Source organism: Pongo abelii, chromosome X (genome assembly GCF_028885655.2).
Source record: "Pongo abelii isolate AG06213 chromosome X, NHGRI_mPonAbe1-v2.0_pri, whole genome shotgun sequence".
NCBI lineage: Eukaryota > Metazoa > Chordata > Mammalia > Primates > Hominidae > Pongo > Pongo abelii.
Genome location: NC_072008.2, coordinates 36,619,162 through 36,641,077, shown reverse-complemented (window position 1 = coordinate 36,641,077; position 21,916 = coordinate 36,619,162). Strand labels below are relative to the sequence as shown.

General features: G+C 34.5%; 1 protein-coding gene across 1 annotated transcript in view; it reads right to left on the bottom strand.

Moving 5' to 3' along the window:
• Window positions 1–21,916, bottom strand: part of CFAP47 (cilia and flagella associated protein 47) — a 466,299-nt gene that overhangs the window by 78,384 nt on the left and 365,999 nt on the right. Inside the window, exons 52-55 of the mRNA XM_024240715.2 lie at window positions 10,713–10,888; window positions 8,611–8,718; window positions 5,818–5,929; window positions 2,908–3,012 (exon numbers count right to left, since the gene is read on the bottom strand). Coding sequence (XP_024096483.2) covers window positions 2,908–3,012; window positions 5,818–5,929; window positions 8,611–8,718; window positions 10,713–10,888 — 501 coding nt within the window. The remainder of the gene's footprint in view (window positions 1–2,907; window positions 3,013–5,817; window positions 5,930–8,610; window positions 8,719–10,712; window positions 10,889–21,916) is intronic.

Here is a 21,916-nt window from a genome sequence, read left to right as displayed (position 1 = left end):
CAATTAAATTAAAAAGTGTTTTAAGTAAATTATTTACTCTTTGGATATTTTATAAAAGAAATCTTAAATGGCAGAACTCGTGTTACTTTAAACCACTGTAAATAAGCCAAGTGACAAAAAGAAGGTCATGGTTTCATGTTTTCTCAAGTGGCCTAGAGTACTGGAGTTTCTATGTTAAAACACATCCCACGATTATTGAACACTGACATCCAACACTTTTCCTAGCATTGATTAAATTATTCACTTGGGTTCAGAATGGCAAATTAAAAAGTAACCCAGCAAACATATGCACTCAACAATTAATATATTCAGCCCATATTTTTCTCAATCTTCTTCTAAAGGAGAGACATTAAAACTTTTAAAGATACAATTTTGATATTTCTGAAAGAGAAAACAAGTGGATATAAAGGATAGCAAATCTAGTTTGCACACTGAGCTCTCAGAGAATTAAAACTTGTTAAGAATAATCAGAACTTTCCATAGGCACAGGCTACAAAGATCACAGACTCACGCTGGATTGTAAAACCACTGATTTTATAACTTCTTCCTTAATTTTTGCTATTCTGACCTTTAGATGAAACAAATCACACAATCAAATATGAATGAAATAAACATGGCACCTATTTGAAAACAAAAAGGAAGCATCTGAAAACTAAGAAAGAATCTCAGAACATAATCTTTGAAACCAAAGAGAAGTTATAATTTACATTTGCTGCTTACTACTGCTCCTCTTATTCTGTTATGTAGTAATGTAATTTAATTTAGAGACTCTGGTTGCATAAAATATAAGTTCATGATATTTGCAGTTGTGATGTCCTGACCAAATTAATCACAGGATTCAAAATCTGCACAAACAATTTGAACTTAACCCAAACCCTAATCATAACTGAATGGTTAGATTTTTTACATTGCAGAGTTTTTCACATGAATTGAAACCAGAAACAAATGAAGCAGATAATGAACCATAGCCATTTCCCTCAATCCAGCAAAGAGGTACCATCAGAAATAAAGTTTACCCTATAAGAACAGCCATTAGTTGGCTTTAGATTAATCAGCTAATCAGCTGTGTGTGTCAGTTTAGGTAGATTTAATCAGTTAAATCAAGAGAGGGATGGAAATCTATATGGCTATTTCCCTAATGGTAAATGTTATTCCAAACTCAGACTTAGAAAAATAAACTCTAAAGTTTATTTTAAAAAATATTTTCTTTAGATGCCTGTTCATACATAATGCATACCACATTTTCAAAAGTTCATTCAATTAATACTTTATGATGAACTAGTTTTTCTTGCAAAAGATGTCAACTGGATGAATTAAATAAAAGAGGAAGACCTAAATGATTCAATGATAAATACAGCAAGAAAAATCACAAAGGTTACAGCAATATATTGAAAAGGTTGAGGAGGTCTAGACCTGATAGCTGAAAGCATGAATTATTGATTGAAGTCTAATCATGGCTGAATCCTTATAGATTTGCTACAAGTTGGAAGGAGATACTCAGAGTGACTGAAATTAACCATCAGTGTTCAACTGACTCATAGAAGGTTTGAATTGATAATATTTCCTTGTTTGAGCCTTTTTGTGTTTGATAAAGAATTTAACATTCAACTTCTAGGCTAGGATTTTTTAAAGCTATTAAGATACAGAACTGCTTATCTCCCTGATGAGTTCTAAGACTGTCCTTGAATAGATATGCTTTCCACCAGAAATACAAGCAAAAAAATTTTCCCCAGTAATTATGATGAAGGGGTTCTAATCCTGCTATGTAGCAATCGCTTAAAAGAACAGCCTTGTTAAAATTACTTGTCTGAAATAAAATAATCTCCATTATATATTTCCTTCTGTGTGAGAAGGATTACTGTTTGTCTCCTTTAATACTTTTGAAAAAGAAGCATATTTCTAGAGAATTTGTCTCTGGTAATGTGTTAGTTAGTCATTACAATATTTAGACAGGTTAACAGCCTCAAAACAAATTTTCTAAAAATAAATTACAAATTTTTTGGAAATGAAGATACTTCAGTTACCCATAGGCCCTGTACTGACAAGGAGACCCCTGTATTATATTTGATTCCACTGCCCCTCAGATGTCAGGGTTTTGTAAGCTCCTTGATGTCTTCTAAGACATAAAGTACATTCCTCCATTTGCATTCCTCCCCGTGAACATTTGAAGAAGTAAAAATAATATAAATGGTAAAATTTTACATAAAATTTTAATTGGTAGTAAGAGAGTTAACAATCACTTGGCTAACTAAGTAGCTGTGAAAAGTAGACATGAAGATGAGTTGAAACCAGATTATCCTGGATTCAGGTCACACCTCAACCTTTTACTAGCTGCCTGATTTTAATATCTCTGTGTCTCAGATTCCTGATGCATAAAATAGGATTGATAACAGTACTTCCATTATAGGACTATGGTGAGAATGAATTGGGATAATTCTTAGAATGATATGGGACATATTTAGAGATTGTCAAAAGTGATAAACTATTGTTTTTAAAAATTAATATTTAGGAACACTGTTCAGATGAAATGCAGTGGAAAAAATAACAAATATTTACAAATTGCACTCTGTATTTTATATTTAAGTTTATGGAAAGTTGAGTAGTAAAACTCAAGTCAGAAAATTAACATAAATGCCAGTGATTTGACATGTACATTAAAATATCTGTGTTTTAAATCTGGGTATATATTTCTCTTCATTCCACCGATCTATGTATTTAAAAATACCTTCTTCAGATGTCTGCATGTACATAATGCATATTGTATTTTACAAAAATCATTTAATTAACTTATAATTAACTTGTTTTACTTGCAAAATATGATAATTGAGTGAATGATGAATTATATTTATTTATATATTGATTTAAAATTTAACTAACTTAGCTTGGTCCAAGAATACTCTATCATACCTGAGTACAGTAGAAGTTGATGCAAGCTTGATGATCAGCTCTTCCAAGTGCAGAAGGATAAAAGAGAACAGGTAATTCTGTGGTGGAGTGAGGAGATATGATCAGCTGTGTAAATGGAAAAAGCAAAGGGGGAAAAAAATTAATACCCAATTGGCTTGAGTTGGTATCTTTGTGTACTAGGTATATGCAGGGTCGATGTTTGTGTGATTAATGTGTTGTCTTGCACACATTATCTGTTCTCAGTATGCCTGCTCCTTGAATATTGTTCAAAGGGCCCGTGTTAAACCGTGTTTAGGGGTGATCACATCATGTTCTTATCCAAGATAATCACCACTTGGAGGACTCATTCTGTACAAGGAAGTCAGAGTTAATTTTTAAAGTTCAGTTCGAACCTTCAATAAAAGACATATACACTTTATGTAAGATCCCATAGCATATTGCCCATCCCAAGGTACATGTCAAACCACCAGTAACTTAATTTGTTACTTTTGTTCATTTCAAAAGAAATGAACTGTTTCTAAGCAAAGGTGTAAGACACGCTTCTTTAATGTGCAAGGGAATTTTACTCTTCCTCCTACACATTCAAGGTGTGACCTGCTAGGATAACTTGAGTCTGTACAGTATTAGTTTAAGTTACTTCTTTAGAGACTGTGAAAGAAGCCAGTGACTCCATCACAATATAATAAGGGCTTGAGTATATTATGTAATCAAAATGCTACACTGGAAATAATTTAATTTGAAGATAAACACTTACAAAATGATAGCATGAGTGGCACATGTATGAAAAGGAAGTCTATTATTTGACACTAATATATTTTGCCAGAAAAACTTTGAAAAGGCAAAATTACAATTAAGCAGTATCTTTCAATCCTTCTTGAATACAGCAGTTGATGCCCAATAAACTGTGATAATTATTTATGAAATGCAAATGCAAACTAAATTTTATATTTAGAACAGAGTCACCTGTTTATTATACAATTATAGTTTATCTACATCTAATATTTTTATCTCAGGCTGGCTTGCTCTCTGATATCTTGAATGTTTCAGGATTATCAGTTAATATACACTTTAGGATTATTAATTAATTTCACTGTCAGACTTAGCAAAAATAATAAGTAAAATTGCATTTTATATAGTCTTTCAACTTAGAAAATTTGGAAAAATAGTTTATTCTCTCCATGGATATAAATAGATAGATATTTCTCTCTATATATTTTTCATTTATTATCATTACATTTAATGTGTGCTCCTATTTGTTTTCTAAAATGTGATAGTATTTTTCTCATAAATAGCTTTTTGAGTTGTTTTCTAATATTAGAGTTAATTGCATATTCAGTGCTCAATAATGTTTGATAAATGAATAGAAGAATTAATGGACTAGAAAGCCATGGTTGGAAATGTTAAAACAGAGTTTATATTCTTGATTATGTAAGTAAGTTCGGATGTGCAATATATTACATTTATTTTCCCTTGGACCACAGATTAGACTGTTCTCTAAAAGTAGAGATATAAAGGATACAAAAACACCACTTTCTAATGAGGAATTTCAGTAATATGCAAATTATATCCTGAATATCAGACTTTATATAATTTATGGAAAAATGTGGTATTGAATGATATAATAATGTGTGTACATTTTAATATACTCTTTCTAAGATTAAAGCATATACACCAATTTTAGCAATATAGTAATTAGTGATTTCTAATTTGACATATTATGATAGCTAAGAACTACTTTTATATCATTACATAAGCTGGCAACCAGTAACTGACAAGAGACAGATGTTAAGATATAAATAAAGAAATCAAAGTGTAGATTTGTTAAACAATCATTAAACAACAAATAGTAAAAGGCTTTATTTAAATACTATATCTACTAGCATGGCATCATGATTTACTCTGAAGTCCCTTGATAAAAACAGTCTATTGTAATTATCATTTTGATGGTTACCTGAAAGTATGACACTCACTGCAAATAAATGGTGTCCTATGCTTTAGAAACAGAGATAGTTATGCTAAACCTTAGGATCTTATTTTGTAACTTGCAGGAAGGAGAAGAGTGATTTAGTATCATTGACTGGACCTAGCCTCTGCCAGGATCTAAGAATGAGAAAGTTGGGCAGAGAAAGAAGCAGAGAGGGCTAGAGTTGTCAGCATTGTCTCAAAGTGTGTGTCTGTGTCAGGGGTGAGGAATGGGGGATGGGCAAGAACTCAGGAAAGGCTAGAAAACAACTGGTCCCTTGGAGCCCTGGTAACATATAATGACAATAGAGTTAATAATCATAATACTGGAAACTATTACAAAAACCGATTACTAAAATGGTGAGAAAGAAAATGCAACCAATTTACTAGAATGAAGTAATCATGAGCATGACTCTAGTATATATAATTTTAAACATTTATATTAACATGATATTGTTTTGTTGATAAATTAACATTCAAGGGGAGAAGTATATAAAAGAAAATCCTTTTTTTAAAAATTACTTTTGGAGACAGAGTCTTGCTCTATCGCCCAGGCTGGAGGGCAGTGGCACGATCTCAGCTCACTGCAACCTCTGCAACCTGGGTTCAAGCGATTCTCATTCCTCAGCCTCCCAAGTAGCTGGGATTTCAGGCACGTGACACCACGTCTGGCTAATTTTTGTATTTTTAGTAAAGACGGGGTTTCGCCATGTTGGCCAGGCTGGTCTCAAACTCCTGGCCTCAAGTGATGTGCCTGCCTCAGCCTCCCAAAGTGCTGGGATTATAGGCATGAGCCACCACGCCGGGCCTATAAAATTCAATTCTTAAATTTTAGAAATTTAAATCCTTAGTAATAATTCAAGTGATAATACTCCACCAGTGTCCCAAAATCAGAATTGGAAAATGATCTAGCAGCAGTAAATTTCATGGCTCTCTGAATTTACTTACTTGTGATTTTCTGTTAATATCCAGGACAAAATTTTCAGGATTACTGTTTGTTGCTTGCAATTTTAAGGTTTCATGCGTACGATTAACTAAAGGAATGATCTGAGTGACATGCCTGGGAGAAAAAAAAAAGCTAGTAAAGTTGCTGGTATTCATAAACTTATTTAGTGTTAATTCCATAAACTTGATGACCCCTAGGTTTTAAATATGTCACCCCATAAGATATATTGAAGTCTTAATTCTTAGTACTTCAGAATGTGATATTATCTGGAAATAGAGTCACTGCATACATAACTAGTTAAGATAACATCTTACTGGAGTAAGACAGGCCCTTAATCCAGTATGACTGGTGTCTTTGTAAATAGAATCATGTGAAGATACACAGAAGATGGCCATATAACAGTGGAAGTAGAGATTAGAGTGATGTATCTCAAGTCACAGAAAGCCAAACATTGCTGGCAAGCACAAGAAGCTAAAAGAGACCAGGCACAGTGGCTCATGCCTGTAATCCCAGTGCTTTGGGAAGCTGAGTCTGGAGGGTCACTTGAGGCCAGGAGTTCAAGACAAGCCTGAGCAATACAGCAAAAACGTGTCTCTACAAAAAATTTAAAAAATAGCCAGGCATGGTGGCTTGCCTGTAGTCCTACATACTTGGGAGGCTGAGGCAGGAGGATCGCTCTAGCCCAGGAGTTTGAGGCTGCAGTGAGCCATGATTGCGCCCCTGCACTCCAGTCTCAGTGACAGACAGAGCAAGACCCTGTCTCTAAAACATAAAAAAAAAAAAAAGAAGAAGAAGTAGAAGCTAAAAGAGGCAAGGAATTATCCGTTACAGGTTTCAGAAGGAGCATGGTCATGGTAAACCCTTGATTTTAAACTTCTAGCCTCAGAACTGTGAGACAATACATTTTTGTGGTCTTAAGCCACCCAGTTTATGGTGCCTGTAATGAATGGCAACCCTAGGAAGCTAATATAATGACTTCTTTTAGTTTCAAAATCAAAATAATTATGTATGAACTAATGACATTTTAATCCTTGGTTCTCTATTTTTGAGAACTAATGTTATCCCATATTAGATATTATAATATATTCCAGTTTTAGGAATAATGTTTACTTATTGTTTTATAATGCTAAATCCAGCCAAAAAAGTTAACACAGTCTAGTCGTAATAACAAAGTAATAAATGCACAAAGTTTTCATTGATAACATTAACAAGATCCAAATTGATGATGAGTAAATGCCCAAAATATGTGACTATTTATGCTCTAAACAAATAATAAATGAGTGTTCATAATTCTCAACTATCAATTCTAATGGTTTTTAATGTACAGCATCCAGCTTGTTGTCTTCATTCTTTCTGTAATGTTAAAGTATAACATAATAACACAATTTTATCTATGTACAGTTTTTCATATCTCTTTACTGTTTCTTGCTTACAATATAGAGTAATTAAGATTAAAATATTTAGGTATCAAATCTGTAATAAAAAGAATGGAATCATCACCATACATACATTGTTTTTCACAATGTCATGGCCCTGTGACAGAGGAAAATTAGGTAATATGTGCTTAGCAGAATTCAGTTCATAAATTCAAATTATATAATTCAAATAAAGCACCATTTTCTTGTTTTTATATAAAGTATATGTATAAAATGATTCATCTTAAAAAGAACATTATATGTCAGTTTTATGATTCTAGACTACAAATTTAACAAGTCTCTGTAAATCATGAATTTGTTCTTTCACCAGGGACATATGAAGAAATTCAATGAAAATAACCAAAACTTCATTAATTATAATGAATAAAATACACTAAAAATCATGACAGATTTCCCATCATTTTTTGGTAAGCATCTGCTTCATATATTACCAATTTCCCAAGTTTTCTCATGCACAATACCTTAGAAAAATAGGAATAAAATATTTTCATACTAGATATCTATGCTACTGTAAGAAAAAAAATTTCAAATGTCATTGTTTTGGCTAAAGAGCTGGTACTGGAAGAATGCAACACTCTTGATGTGATAAGGGAGAGAAATTAGTTAAAAGGCACTAATTTGCTCACTAGGGTGTATACTCTTTAAAAGTAGGGATTATGCCTTGTTTACCCCTATTTACCAGCACCAAACTTGATAAATAGTAGGAACTCAACTACCTAAATAGGAATGGTCATATCTCAAGGGATCACGGCATTAACCCACTGACCAAATGTTCACAGTTGTTCATTGCTTACCTCTGCTTTGCCTTGACGAAAGTTTGCCAGTTTTCTCCCCTTCCCACCAGCCCCTGAACTCTGCTTGTCCCTAAGCCTAAACAAGCATGCAGACACACAAAGTAACATGACCCTTTCTCAGCTTCTCCTGGGAATTAGCTGACCACAGTAAAACCCTTTTCCTATTAGACATCACTGGCCATTTTCCCTTGCTTGTTCAGCTTTCCCTCCAAAGATTCTGTCTATATCTGCTTGACCTTCCTTTATAAAAGACGAACTTTTTTCTGTTTGATTTTGTAAACCCTTGTAGACTTCTAAGATGGGAGTCTTTCCCTATTGCAATGGTCCCTTTTTATCCCTTGTAATAATCCTTTTGAATAACACTCTTTCCTTGCTAAGTCCTGATTTCTTTTTATTTGACAAGTTTTCCACAGGGTAGTTTACATATCAAACCTTCCCTAGGGAAAAAAATTCAATGACTAAAGATATATTTATTCTTTATTGTAGAAACTGAATGCATTATAACAACATTGTAATAGATTATTTTTCTTGCAAGCAATAACTTTATCTATTAAGTAGAACTTACTTGCCAAGGTCGCACTGTATTTCTGGCATTGTGGTTGGTTTTGGTAATTCAATAGTTAATTTCAGTAAATACCAGAACTCTTCAGCCATTTCAGGCTGAAAAATAATGCTGGTGGAGAGAAATACACAACATTTTGTCAGCAGTTTTAGTTTGTGTAATAAATTGGGCAGAAGAAGTATACCCCAAACTAGTATAAATAGTTGGTTTTAAATACAACATTTGACAACTACTCTGTAACACATACTACTCTTTTTGTAGATGTATTTTTAATTCTTCATTTTTGGTTGAGAAAATCACTTCATTATTCAAGAAAAGCAGTGTTGTTGTCATTAATATCTGTTTAATAAATGCTTGTTGGATCAATAAAAATGTTTAAACATGAGTATTTTAAATGTCTTGCAGAAGGTGGAACAGTGAAAGCCCTGCTTTTTAACTGTGACTAAGTCAAATTTAGTTTTAGTTGAATGCATGTGCATTTTCATGTGAATGCTATCAAGTGACATATAGCTCTAGAGAACTTCCTTTATGATCAGCACATCCTCAACTCCCAGGGAAGCAGAGCTTGTGACAGTCTAAAAAAGTATAACTGGGGGCCGGGCGCGGTGGCTCACACCTGTAATCCCAGCACTTTGGGAGGCCGAGGCAGGCGAACCACGAGGTCAGGAGTTCGAGACCAGCCTGGCCAATATGGTGGAACCCCCGTCTCCATTAAAACACAAAAAATTAGCTGGATGTAGTGGCGGTCGCCTGTAATCCCGGCTATTTGGGAGGCTGAGGCAGGAGAATCACTTGAATCTGGGAGGCAGAGGTTGCAGTGAGCCGAGATCACACCGTTGCACTCCAGCCTGGGCGACAGAGTGAGACTCTGTCTCAAAAAAAAAAAAAAAAAAAAAAAAGTATAACTGGGATGGTATCTCAGCTCTGTCATCTTTTACTTGTGCAGTCTTGAAAAAGTCACTTAACTTTTTGAGCTTCAATTTTCTCATTTATAAAATAGGAGGAATCAATCTTACCTCTTACAGTTACTATGAGAATTTTATGTTTATGTATGTAAAATACACACCCCAATGATGATAACAGAGTAGGCAGACAGTAAGTATTAGCCAAAAATTTTTTTAATGTATGCTGATAAAGAAAATTCAAGATTCAGTATATGTTCACAAAGCCTGTGCAGTCATATTGGGGCAAAAAGACCAGCCCATATTTCTAATAATAATTTTTTCAAAATAGTATCTCTTATGTTATATTCTGATTTTCATGCTTCACAGAATAATAATTTTTTCAGAATAGTATCTTTCATGTTATATTCTTATTTTCATGCTTCACAGAATAATAATTTTTGTCCTTTAAAATTTCACAGATGTATTCATTTATTTACTGACTCATTAAAATAACAATTACTGGTTTCTATTGTAGGATGCTGTACTTGAAGCACCAATAAGAGTTATTCTGAAGGATGTTACATTAAATAAAATAAGCCAGGCACAGAAAGACAAATTTCACTTATATGTAGAATTTTTAAAGATTGAACTCAGAAGCAGAAAGTATAATGATTATTGTTACCAGGCGCTGGGAGGTGGAGGGGACACAAACTTTGGGGAGAGACTGGTCAACGGATGCAAAATTTCAGTTAGCAGAAATAAGTTCAAGATATTTATTGTAGGACATTGTGACTGTAATTAATTACTTTAATTCCTCTATGTCCTCCAAGTGAATTATTTGTATTTAATTAAGAAGTAAAATATATAAATCAATTTTCACAAGAAAATTGAAAGTTTAATCCCTAGTCCTCATGCAATTGTTTTCATTTGTTCAGTTTTTGCATCCATAAAGATTTACTTAGTAAAAAGTGAAGTGAAAGGGGGTAAAAGGAGAAATGTAGAAATTATTTAATTTGATATTCTGATAAATACTATTTTTGCACTGAAGCAAGCAAAAGCTAACTCTAACTAAGTCAGTACATTTTTTCAGGGACTAGTATTAAACAAAGTTAAAACTATGAGCAAGTGTAATTTTAATGATTATAGTGTAAGAAAAAACAAATTTTAAAGGTTAATTTCTAAGGATCAACAATGAAATATAATGCCACACTCAAACCATACCTTTCATCGCTATAGCCTGTAGTTGCTGGAGAATACCATACAATATATTTGGTGCACTGTAGTGGACTCAGGATAATTTCATTATCCCCATTAAGGGCAGCACTCGTTAACTGCACATCTAAGTGAAGAACTCTATCTTTTGGATTAGAGAGAGGTATTTCAATGCAAGTGCTGTCCTAGAATTACACAACAAATATGTAATCAGCTTTTAGTGTCAGCATGGAGTCATTATACTATGAAAGGAAATGTAAAGGAAATTATTACATAACATAAGGCCATTTGTTTTATTTTTTTTCCTTGATACACTATTGAATATATCTCACTAGCTTTGAATCTCTTATGTTTTCTTTCATTAGCCTTGATAAATTGTAACCTTATTTTTTTTCAACAGCAAATACCACACAGAGATCCATGTAACTAAATGGATGAAAACTATTTGTAAAATTACATTTAAAATATATTTTTCACTGGTATCATTATTTCTATGAGGTCCATTTTTCAGTGTTTACTCTAGGAATGGTACTCAAACTTTATCGCACATAAGAATCACCAGCAGACTCTGCTAAAAGACAGATTTTTATCCACCTCTCCCCCACAGCCTTTCTCCATCCCAGAGATTCAGTAGCTCTGGGATGGGGTCTGAAATTTATATTTCTAAAAAGTTTCCACATGATGCTGCTGCTGCTGCTGCTGATCCAAAGGAAACACTTAAAGTAGCAACGTACCTTAGCATCAAGTAGTAGGGACAATCTAAACTAAAAAGTCAAATTATGTTGATGATACATCTTTCTGTTTCGATTTCTTCCTTCTGTTCTTGTTTGTCCTGTCCTTCCCCCAGGGTACATTGTCTTAGTCCTGGAAGGGACTCTTTAAGTTCTAAGATATTTCCCGATCCTCATACTGACCCATCCTGGCTAATGACTTATAAAGCATCCCATTTCAGCCATGATCGCCACTACGCCAAAAGCTATAATTGAAGCAAATGTAGTAAAGATAATTAGTAGACAGGACGCATCTCAATTTTAACAAATTCCAGTTGCCTAAATGTTTTAACCTAAAGAAATGGAGAAGGTTGAGCATTTCAATTATAAATCAAAGCTTGCTAATAAACGTACTTTAGAACATGGAGCTGTTATGAAATTTATCAAATCATGTTACAGGGGTGACAAAAAATTCTTACTAAGCTCCTGCGAACATATCTTCAAGGTAGATATTACAGCTTTGTCTATGGCTGTTTCAGAGGACCTAGCTCAGAATATTTGCCTGATCACCTCTAATAAATAAATGAGTTGGAGGGATGCTACATTTTAGAGGAATGGAAACAACATTTAGTGTGGTGAACACCATCTGGTGAAGAAAGATGGAAACCAAGAATATATACAAATTAACAATTACATTAGAGCAGATATCACTTATTAGAAATCAGTGTTGATTATAAATGAAATGAAAAATAGTCTTCTACAGTGGTTTCAGGAGACATTAGAATTATGAATTCTTAAAATAAATGGGCATTTAAACTTCTACAGCAAAATATTCAACGCTCATAATTATAAAGAAGGAAAAATAAAAGTGTAAAATATAAAATACTGAAGAGTGACTAATTTCCTGGGTAACCTGGCATATTTTATAAAGTTGATAGAGGACTTGGCCTCTAAATAATTTCCAATGGTCAAAAATAACAACAGCTAGAAAAAAGGGTATGCCAAGGTAACAAATACTATCAACCCAATATGAGCCTAGAGATTTTACTCAGGGCATAAGACAGAAGATGGAAATGACACATTTGGCCTAGACATTTGTCCTGGTCTACTACTCAGACATTATTCAGAGAAGCTCAGTGTCCGTTCAACAGAATGCTATAGCCTGTCATAGAAGTAAAAGTGCTAGAATCTAGACCACTGAGTTTCAAAATGTTTTAACCACAACCCACAATAATTTGTTTTATATCACAATATGGTTATACATACACATATCACAAAAGTTTTACAAAACAATCCCTGCATTTACCACATGTAATATTTTCTGATACTTTCTACTACCTTTTATTCGATTCTATTTCCCACTCACATGTTGAGCCACTCACATTAGATTTAGATTTAGATTCTGGTCTAAAGAGGAATAAATATTGGAATATAGAACTACTTGAAGTCTTATTACATATATAAGTCTTGAAAACAAAATGAAACAAAATCACATTAAACCTACTATTTTCTCCGTAAACTACAACCTATCTAACAACACCATGCTCTCGTGGTACAAAAGTGTCATAATATTCTACAGTTGGCCAGGTCCTAAGAGTGGGAAATACAGATGGTGTCTATGGAGTACTTAAATCACAGCTCCTCCTTGGCATCCTTGCAATATCCATGGCAAATACTACTAACTGATCATTTCACTCTTATTCAGTAGGTCTGGACACATCCTCAAAATCCTTCACAGAGCAGCCTTCCAGAGAGCAATCATTGAATGTTTAGCGCTACCAGTACTGCAAACTCTTGAAAATCTCTGGAATCTAATTATTTGGAGTTTTGAAAATAGCAAGACTCAATAGAAATAAATGTTTCACTATAGTCAAAAGGTTTAAGTTTCTAATTAACTGTACTATATTTCTAGGATGGTAGAACGTATCTCAAATATAAATATAATATTACAAAAATGATTTCTAAATTTCATTATTGCTTGGATATTATTTTCTTCTAGGTTTAAACAGAAAAAAAATCTTAAATGACACCTTTAACATAATGAATAATTTGTATTTTAAATATCCACCTGCCAAAATATCTTCAAAATTTTAGGGAAGATTGCTTTTCTAAATATCAATATTTCTTAAGGTTGTAAAATTACATTTTTAAAGTATTTGATACGTTCACTAAGTTAAAGAGAAGAAACTTTTGTTATCCATCATTTTATAAGATGATCAAAATTCATGTTTATTCTTGAAACAACTTTCTTAGGTTATCTATATGATTACAGAAATGCATAACCATTTTGAGAAAATAACATACAAAATAAAACATTAAGATTATATTTAAAACAAGATTAATTGTTTTGGCTAAGTTATCCTGCCGCCTCCCATTGCATTTTATTTTATAAAGAACTCTTACTAAATGAGAAGTACACACTCCACTGAATTCTGTGAATACTCTATAAAAACGTTTGAAATACTTGGTTGGTGTCTGTTTTGCAAATGGCATATTCCTCCACTTTCATGAGTAGGCTTTTAAAGTTAATTTGTCTTCAGAATTAAACATAAATCAGTTTTGACTGATTTTTTTTTTTTGAAACTCAAGTAAAACAGTAATGGCTGAACATTACATGATAACTTCTAAAGCCTTCTTTCATCTTCACATGGGCTCTTTTAGGTTTAATGATAGAAAGCATTCTTTTATAAGGTATCCAATATTTTTTCTGGCTTGTACTTAGGAATATTGTAGCAAACGTAATGGCTGTTTAAAGAAATTGCTTCCATTTCTCAGACTCCTTTGTAAGAGGACTAAACAATGCATATTTAATCCCGTGAAATACAAGTAAAAATTTTAAAACAGAAAAGACATTCACAAGATGCTGAAATTGAAAATAATTAAAACATTTAACCACTCATGTAGAAGTGGAATACTCTTTTAAAATATATAAAAACAGTTGTATTGAATTTTGCAAATTATAAAGCTTTTCAGAGGAAGTTTGAATACCTACACACTTTTAAAACAAATATTAGATATCTATATATCTATAGATATATTTATATGTATATATTTATACACATACATATTTATTTTTTATTTTTATTTTTACTTTATTTTTTAGATGGAGTCTCACTCTGTTGCTCAGGCTGGAGTGCAGTGGCGCAATCTTGGCTCACTGCAAGCTCCGCCCCCCGGGTTCAGGCCATTCTGCCTCACCCACCTGAGTAGCTGGGACTACAGGTGCCTGCCACCATGCCTAGCTAATTTTTTTTTGTATTTTTAGAGGAGACGGGATTTCACCGTGTTAGCCAGGATGGTCTCGACCTCCTGACCTCCTGATCTGCCTGCCTCGGCCTCCCAAAGTGCTGGGATTACAGGCGTGAGTCACCATGCCCGACCCATATATATAATTTATATGTTTATTTTCTTACAATGGAAGGAACTTATGGAGAAGTTTAAAAACATAAATTAAATCAGGTCATTCATTTCATTTACACCCTCTATTGGCTAAATGCACATAGACTAAAATCTTTCTTCTTGCCTTTTGCGGCCCCAGGAGATCTGGCTCTGCAAACACCTCAAAAACTCTAATCGCAAGTAACAGCCCCACCCCTACCCCATCAATCTTGCCTGTCCAGCTCTGGCCTCTCTACCTCTTCCCTGCTTCTGAACTGCCTACGCTGCTTCCTGTTGTGTCCCTTCCCACTGAGATCATTTTGTTCTGAGGGCTTCTGCACTGTTAGTCTCTCTAGTTGGGTGCATTGCCACAGTCTTCAAGCCACCCTCAATGTTACCTTGGAATATTTTTGTTCATAGAATTATCACTGTCTAAATTTACCTCAGTCATCTATTGTCATTATAACAGGTACACCGGATAGAATAACCTTAGTGGAGTGCAATCTGAAAAGTCTCCTCCCACTACTGCTATCCAAACCCCTGAAGGAGCTGCCTTCCTCCATCCCTATTATTATCGCAAGATGGCTCCCAGTGCCAGAAGAGTCTAATTTTGAGGTATTTATAGAAATCTCAAATCAATCAACACTTTCTTCTCACATGCAATTGAAGTCTTCTCCTGATCCTTTCTGGCACCTCATCCTCACCCTCAGGCCTGTCTGGGAATTTTGCACACTGCCTGTGAGGAAGGAGGTAAACATGGCCTGCTCTTTTCAACCCTCTGCTCCAGCTTCCTCTCCTATGATCATGGTGCTGATGTGGCTGGCTCTTTCAGGTTGCAGGATGAAATGAGATGACAGGTAGAAGAACAATACCCACTTACTTAATTGGTGCTATCTGATCTTATCCAGGTGACTATATAAGTTCCTTTTGCCTTCTTCTATCTTGAATTACCCTCATGTAGACTCTCCTGGAGTCTTCTCACCCTAGAAGAATGTTTCCTGGGCTGGGTCCTTTCAAATAAGCTCAAGCCTAGCCTTATTTCATTATGTCAAATTCACTTTGGCCCACTACGTCTTGACTTGTGCCGACGAAAGTGCATCTTGCTCTCACTCTAACCACCTTCCCTCCCTCTGTGGTCCATTCTGTTGGTAGGAACTCACCAAGAGCCAGGGGCATTAAACTATCAGCTTCCCCTCCTTAAAGAATACACTCCCACTGTCTTTTTGTTCTGGCCATCACAGATATGAACTGTAAATGGGTGATGAGCTAAAGATTCCCCTGCTCCCTTGATGTGCCAGAAACATCATCTCTCCATTAAAATCCTATGTTCCCCTTTCATGGCATGAAGATGTCACTTAGCAATGGCTGTCCAACTAGAGATTCCATTTCCCAGACCCTCCTTCACCTGGGCATAGCTGTGTCACTAGTTTTCTCCAATTGTATGTGAGTGAAAGTGATGTGTCACCTGTGTGCCAAGGCCATTAAAACTATTGGAAATTCTCTTCTCTCTGCTTTCTTTTTCTCCAGCTATATGTAGGAACCTCTGAGTCCCTAAAAAGGAAGGAATCACAAGAAGGAACGAGCCTTGCTCCCTGAATCGCAACACGGAGTATGCCGCCCAGCAACCAGGGACACATTCACTAGAACGTTACAATTGTTAAAAACTTTTACTGTGTTTAGCCATCGCAAATTTAGGGTTTATTTGCTGTATCAGCTAGATATACTCTGAATACTATATTTAGAGAGTCTTAAATAAACAGGACAGCAACCACTTTCATAACATGGAAATATAATTATCTACAGTTCCCAGGTTTGTGACTTCATTTGAAAATCCAGGATAAAAGGAGAACTTCCCAGGAAACATCCCATTTCAGTTATTTTATTCGTTTTCTAACTCCACTAGAATGGTAGCTCCATGCAAATAGGGGCCTTGCTTGTATTGTTCATCACTGTTCCTTAGCATCTAGAACAGTGTCAGGAATATCAGAGATACCCAGTAAATACTCATTAGAAAATAAAATGTGCAATTTATGAGATAGTTTAGTGTTTGTGTGCATGTATATACATATTATACATTATATATTATGTATTACATATTATATATTATATATTATGTATTACATATTATATATTACATATTACATATTATATGTATAATTATTGATATGTCTGATATTTTGGATAATCACAACTCTTAACTAAATAATAAAGCAACTTTTGTAAAAATCTAACTCAAAAGGAGTTTAAAAGTCTCCAGTTAATTCAGCCTGCCTCCTTACTTGAAAGTTACTGGGTGAGGACAGCAGTTTCAGATGGGAGAAAGACTTTATTGCCTTATCACTTTGTCACTTGGTTGCTGGTTCATACCTACTCTAAGAGGAAAAATGTAATTCACTGAGTGCAATAAACACTTCATCATTTCCTGCTTGGTCAGAATAAATAAAGATTATTTACTTCCACATAACCACTTAATTGAGTCAATGACAATTCAATATGCACTAGCATGAAGTATTTTCACCATACCATCTCTCAGAAGATAATCACAAGTTCATTATAAAAGGATTATTTCTGAGGAGAAAACATACAATAATATTAAGTAAGGCATATTATTGAGGAAATCTTCAATTTTAATTTTATTCAATTTGAAAACATTATCAAGTCAGTAAACAAACTGAACTAATGGGTATTTTGAAAGTATCATGTAATTGAGAGGAAGTGATCATTATAATCTGGTCAATAATTTTCCTAAATTGAAAAGTCAGAACTCAAATAAACCATGTAGACAGCTATATTTAGAAACACCATTGTCATTCCTTTGCTATTTCCATCTGTACAACACTGTATCTAATGATGTCATGCCTTATACCCACCCCAATCCCCAATCCTCCACCATATGACTTGAAATGTATAGAATGCTGAGATGCAATCAAGGCGGTTTGCTAATGCCAGACTGGGGGACATGTATGTTGAGGATGCATTAATAGGCACCTGGGAGTTGTGAAAAAGCCAGAAAACACTGGGAGAGCCTAAAGTTTATTAATTTGTATTCAGACACACCCCATAATCTTGAGAGAGAAAAGAAAACTATTAAAAATAGAAATATTTCTAATTGCAAGGACCGATCCCTAGGAAGTAACCTCCTGCTTAACTGTTTAAGATAGTATTCCACCTCCCCCGCTGTATATGTGTGTACGTATCTCTATGTATTTATTCTCTACGTATATATATGTAAGTATACATATATATGTATATGCATGTGTGTGAATTATTAAAATGCTAACTCTGAATGACCATGTAGGCCAGCTATTTTGAAGAGTGTTTGTCACGAGTTAAGCAAACAGTGCTTAGACACATTACACATGATTTAATAATCATGGGGTATGGGGTACCCCAGGGGGTAATTCTTGACACAGTGAGTGGGTATTTGCCTTTTTTTTTTTTTTTGCATGTCAGGTGTTTGAACTTGCATAAATGAATCCAATGTCATGTTCAGTAAATTATTCTTCATCTGCATTTATGGAAGAAGGCAGAGGCATGAATAGTTCATAATGACAGAGTAGCCAAAAATTGTTTTACTTTGGAATGTTTTGTGAACTTTAATTGAAATAATGGTCTTTCAGATAGCTGTGATGTTGATTTCAACTAATTAATATACTCCTGACTTAAAGACCTACACAAGAAGGAATGGACAGTTATGATTTTCTTACCTGACTCATTCCTTTCTATCCCCTAAACACTATTTCACTCAGAAATACAGAGATATCTCAAAACAATTATAATTTTTCATCTCAAAATTTCCAAGGTACGATATGAGTTTTAGAATGACTTCTTTACTCATTATGTAAAATTTGAACTTGCCCACAAAATCACAAATTAGATTGTTTCCATCAGAGCTAATGCTAGGTTTTCCTCATCAGGTACAACAGGCTGATAGTTTGCTATATTAACCCAGGTCACCTCACTCCATTACCCTCACCTAATTTCCAATGCTAAAGCTTTCTAAGCTCACTGCACACTGGGTGGGGTTGCTATACCCTGAATGCAAGGAAAAGAAAGTTTATCTATTTTTTCCAACATACTCTTGTTTTAGATATTTTATTTTGTTTTGTTTTGATTCTATTGTTCTGATACAAACCATAGTTTTTGGAGAAAACCTGCCTAGCCAGTGTTAATAACCAATAAAGAATAAATTGAGTTTTCCTCAGCTGGTGGTGGCGACAGACAGAAAACACACACTTTACTCAAGACTTAAACTTCCTCCTAAATTCCTGTCCTATCTCAGCTATTTTAGTGACTTTCCACTGGAATTTAGAAAGCCTTAAGGATGTTCTGCTGTGCCCCTTTGGGGCTACATGAAATTTGATGGGGAGAGCCCCTTGATATTCAATGACTAGCCAGTAAGACTTTTATATTGCTGATGTCAGGACAAGATGGTAAGGACCAAATTCCCTCCATCTCTGAACTTGGAGTCAGGATGCCCTCTAAGTTTCCTTTTAACCTCTCCATAACACCCAGGAGAACAGAGCACGGGAACACTGAGAAGGAGTTGAATCTGACCTGAGAGGGAACTGAAGCTGACTGAGTTTACCAGAAAGTAAAGACAAACCTAAGTTCAGCTTCTAAAATCAGCTCTTTATCCCACTCTCTGTTTTTAAGAGTAAATAGCTAAATCTCTATTTCCATGTCATTTCTGCAAATCATACTGGTTAACATTGTTTCTAACCAGAACAGCATTGTCGGTAATTATGAACAAAGAGTGTCAATAGAATTCATTATGACTACCTAGATACTCTGTAAATACAGGTCAGCATTCTTGCTTTAACTTGGAGTAAAAATTTCCTGAAAAGCTTTGTTGAAATTCTATACAGAGTCGTTACTGGAAAAGTTGTATGTGTGAAAACTAGAAAAGGAATCAGCCTTCAGAGCACAGAGCTTGGCCAGCATAGATGACTGATAAAAAAATAAAAAGAAGTAAGGTGCGGGGCGAGGCGGTGTGGGGGGGAGATGGAGGGAAGGGAAGAGGAAGAGGGAGGGAGGAAGAGAGGGTGTGGAGGGACAATGGGAGGATTGGGGGAGACTGAAAGAGAGAGAATAAAGGCATCCTTCCTTTTGGCAGAGCACCTTATTTGGACAGCAGACCCTCCCCCATACACAACCTTTTCCCTTTAATTAGGCACTTCTGTGAAGTGCAGACAGTTGACAGTTTAACTCTAGGCATGGCCTTGAGTCCACTGTCAGTTGAAGTGAAAGTGGCTAATTATTGCTGATCTTTAAAGCCACAGACATTATGTACAAAATCAATTCAGAATTTAGAAATAAGTAAATGAATCAGAAAATATTCTGGCAATTAATGTAGATATTAAATCCAAGTATTTTAGCTCTATAATTTTAGGAAGAACATTATATCTTTTGGGAGCCAACAAGTGCTTTAAATTTTTTAAAAAATAGAGTATGGGCAGATTAGAGATGAGATTTTATCATAATTCTAACTTTCATAGAATATTTTTTATATGAGTGTTTTCAACATTAATCAAAATAGCCTCCATAGCTACATCTTCATTTTTTGTATTTAACTCAAATTAGACCATGAGATATTTTTTCCGGATTAAAAAATAGTATTTAAGAATTTTTTACAACTTGTCAGGATAAATTAAAAGCAGAATGCTAATTTTGCTTCCTCAACATTTCATGAGGAAGAAAAAATTCAATGTCATGGACAATACTTATGATATATGATCCTTCATCTAGAAAAATAAAGTATAGAAAGTATGAAAGAGGCTGGGCGTGGTGGCTCACGCCTGTAATCCCAGCACTTTGGGAGGCTGAGGTCGGGGGGAGGGGGTGGATCATCTGAAGCCGGGAGTTCAAGACCAGCCTGACCAACATGGAGAAACCCCATCTCTACTAAAAATACAAAATTAGCTGGCCATGATGGCACATGCCTGTAATCCCAGCTACTCAGGAGGCTGAGGCAAGAGAATCACTTGAACTCAGGAGGCAGAGGTTGTGGTGAGCCAAGATCATGCCATTGTACTAGAGCCTGGGCAACAAGAGCAAAACTCCATAAAAAATAAATAAAAAATAAATAAATAAAAAGGATGAAAGAAGAAAATACATTGAAAACAGTAACTCAAAATATATTTTTGAATTTATGGAGGCTAAAACTAAAAACTTTTTAAAAATGGTTTGCAACTCACATGTGTTTTTTAAATTTTTATTTTTTATTTTTTTTACTAGAGACAAGGTCTCACTATGTTGCCCAGGCTGGTCTCAAACTCCAGAGCTCAAGCAAACCTACCACCTTGGCCTCCCAAAGTGCTGGGATTACAGGCATAAGCCACTGCACCTGGTCTCACTTGTGTTGTTTTGTATGGATGCTTTTATGTTTGACACCAAGAGGATTAACAGTGTTTTTAACTGTGCTTCTCTTTTGCTAGTTTGTGGAGAGATTTCTGGATCTCTTTATTAACAATATAGTGAATTTAATTGAAGGTTGTTTATAGAATTAAAAGCTCAGAAAGAAATAAATGATCATGCAATTTTCACTGACAATGAAGTAAGTATTTTGAAGGCTATGGCTGTTTAAAATGTAAATTATATAAAGAGTTGCTCACACACTTAAGTTTTGTTTCCACAAAATATTTATAGCTCAGTGCTATATATTAGAGTTATTGAGTGTCAGTGGAAAGACAGTGGATTATTGTCATCATTCTCCCATAGCCGAACTATATGACATACAAGAGATTTTTGAGATCAAACAAAATGGAACAGCAGCTATTACATGTTAAAATTTCCAAAGGAAATCCTAAATACTTTATACCAACAGAGAATGGACTACTAACAAGCAAGTATTATTTATGGAGAATGTAATCTGGTTTTGGAACCTGCAGCAAGAAGTAACCAAATATATGTGTTTCAAGATTGTAAGTATTTCTTACATAAACCCTATTTTAGAGAGATTCTGATCATTCATCTGTAGAAAAAATGTGGAAATTGAGTTGAATGTAATAAAAACTGAGATGCAGATAAAAAAATAAGAGATGGATTAGTATCTTGAGTGCACCATTGCCACATCTGGAGGTATAAAGTTTAAATAAAGTATTTCTCAAATGACTCATCTGAACA